This window comes from Pavona decussata, unplaced genomic scaffold (genome assembly GCF_977016875.1).
Source record: "Pavona decussata unplaced genomic scaffold, jaPavDecu1.1 SCAFFOLD_262, whole genome shotgun sequence".
NCBI lineage: Eukaryota > Metazoa > Cnidaria > Anthozoa > Scleractinia > Agariciidae > Pavona > Pavona decussata.
The window spans coordinates 1,357,501-1,360,000 of NW_028145665.1; the positions used below are offsets into that span (position 1 = coordinate 1,357,501).

General features: G+C 39.9%; 1 protein-coding gene across 1 annotated transcript in view; it reads right to left on the minus strand.

The window, feature by feature from the left end:
- The window catches only part of LOC146456058 (adenosine receptor A3-like), a 1,269-nt gene extending 697 nt beyond the window's left edge, over positions 1 to 572 (minus strand). Inside the window, exon 1 of the mRNA XM_085093608.1 lies at positions 1 to 572. This exon is cut by the window's left edge and continues 697 nt beyond it. Within this exon, the coding sequence (XP_084949734.1) occupies positions 1 to 541 (541 nt within the window). The 5' untranslated portion in view covers positions 542 to 572.
- Positions 573 to 2,500: the final 1,928 nt, after the last annotated feature.

A 2,500-nucleotide genomic window follows, 5' to 3' on the forward strand; every position in this document is an offset into this window, starting at 1 on the left:
CAAACCACACCGTTATTTGGTGATTTAAAAAGTACATTGATGGGAGTACTATAGACAGAACCCAAAACGCTGTTAGGGTAACGTATGTTCGCTTCAAAGTTACAACTTGTCTGTATCTGAGCCCTAACAACAGGGCGAGAAGTCTGTCAACGCTTATTGCAGTCAATGTCAACAAAGAAACTGAACAAAAAATATATCCTGCGGGAAAAAAGGCATCGTATGCAAAGCGACAAATATACCATTGTTCGTTCACCATTGACATCCAAGTAGTCACACCCAGAGGCTCCACAATGATACCAACACACAGATCAGTTATCGCTAGGGAACGAAACAAGAGCTTGGACGGAGCATGAAGTGAAGACTCCTTGTGAAGAGCAACTAGGATCAGAGTGTTCCCCAGAAATGCAGTAATGGACAGAAAAATGTTTATCACTGAAAGACATATCAGCTGGTTATGAATTCCTTCTTTGTTTTCTGGTAAACAAACTAGTTCTCCGTAGGACTTGTACTCTTCATGTTCGGTAAAGTTTGTTAAGGCCATGTTACTTCGATGCGACTACAGAAAGAGGCGAATATGGAAAGAATGACAGCGGAAGTCTTACTATCGCGGAAACGTCAAATCAACTGCCAAGTAGTTTGCTTTTAGCTTTTCCTAAATTTGCAAACATCATCAGATGGTTGACAGAAAATTGTGTAAATGTTTAAAATGATAAAAATTGTTTAAAGGAGCATGATGTCTATAAAGAGAAATGTAAATTTGAGCTATTTAATTATCCTTTCCGTCAGATCAAAGTACAAATCTGCATTTCTCTTTATATACATCGGGATTTTGTAAAAATTCTTTTCACTCCTCCCTGTTGAAGGCTGAAGTTTTAGCCGAAACGTTAGGTTTTTAAACATTCAATTTTATATATCTTAACTGATCAGAGTAAAATTTCATTTGTTATCATGATTCCAGGTTCAACTCGTGGATTACGCGTAGCGTTGGAACGAGTCATTGTGGGCACCTGCTATAAGCAAATGTGCCACTTAGGTGTTGACACTTTCGTAATTAGTCGGCCCAGCACGAAAGCGCCCGATACAACGACTATGTTGATTGTCCCGAAGACCCCTGCTGGCAAAACCGCTGAGCGTGGATCGAGCGGTAATCCTGCTAGCAGCTTTCATTGTGGTGATTTTGTAGCTTTCTTTGGAAAGTGACCTCAAAATTAGTAAATCACATGCTAATGTATTAAGCCTTGATGATAATGATTCTTATTTCTCGAACTTATATGAGCGAAACGAGCACTTCTTGAAGGAAACAAGTATTGAAAACACGACAAACGTTGGCACAATTTGGACGAGTTCATGACGCGAAACCAAAGAAGCTCAAAGAACTTGTGTGGCCAACCAGGACAACAAAAACCGGTCGGAAGACTTATGTAACGATTTTAAGCTTAAGTAAAAGCAGGAATTGAGTTGGAGAAGCATCGGAACATTTAAGAAGTAAGTTAAAGTCTACTTATAAATATGGAAAGGTCCGCCGTGACAGGGAACCGTCGAGATTACAATGTAAGAAAATTATTAGAATGTTCCAAAAGATTAAGTCAATATTCTCACTGAATAATTAATTAGCGCATCATGAAACGACCTTTCAAATTGCTCCGTGGCCCTGGGGATGGCATAAGTGCATTTCGGGCTTTACTTATTAATAAGCTAGGCCATGTGGCTTTGATTTTACTCTGTCACAGCGCCGTCCGCCGAAACGAACGGCCGAGTTTCGTCCCACCCTCCTCCCCTGGTGTTGGTTGACAGCTTTGGCCTCACTAGGTATATCCTCGCTGTCTACCTCTTACCACAACAATCCGCGGATCTCTTTCCCATAACTTAGTTTCATGATGTGGTAAGTAATAGACAGTGAGGATATAGTACAATATATAACGCCTTTTCCATAGGAAATGACTACAATCATTTTAACAACTCTTCCTTCTGAGCCTACGTCCGTTCCCTTTGTAGTCACAGACAGTCCCTCCTTGTTTTCCTAGAAATTTTATCTTTAGGGGCTCTAGCGTCGTCGAGTGGACTATATTTATGATAAAAGCTTACCCCGTATAGATAAGAGCAGATATTATTCATGAAGAAGTCGTTGCAATAAGTTCCTTTCACTTTACGTGCAAACCTTAAACGCTCTCTGAAATCTTTCTCCAATAATATTCCTGTTTTTTTGGCTTCCAAGAAGGCATATCCCATTCGCTTCAAAGTTCTACATGTATTATTCTGTGGCATGAAAAGTTACCCTATTGTTTGCGAAGTCTTGCAACCGTTCTCTGGATTTTCTTTTCCTGGCGCACATCGATTAATCGAGGCCTTCCACGCTTCTTACTTTTCTTTTGTGCTTGATTTGCACTTTTTAAAAAGCGATAAACCGATGCCCTGGATATTCCTCAATGGTGAACTATTTCTTTAACAGGTACATCACCTTCTTCACGAAGGAATTTTACATATGCTTTTAGTTCTGCTT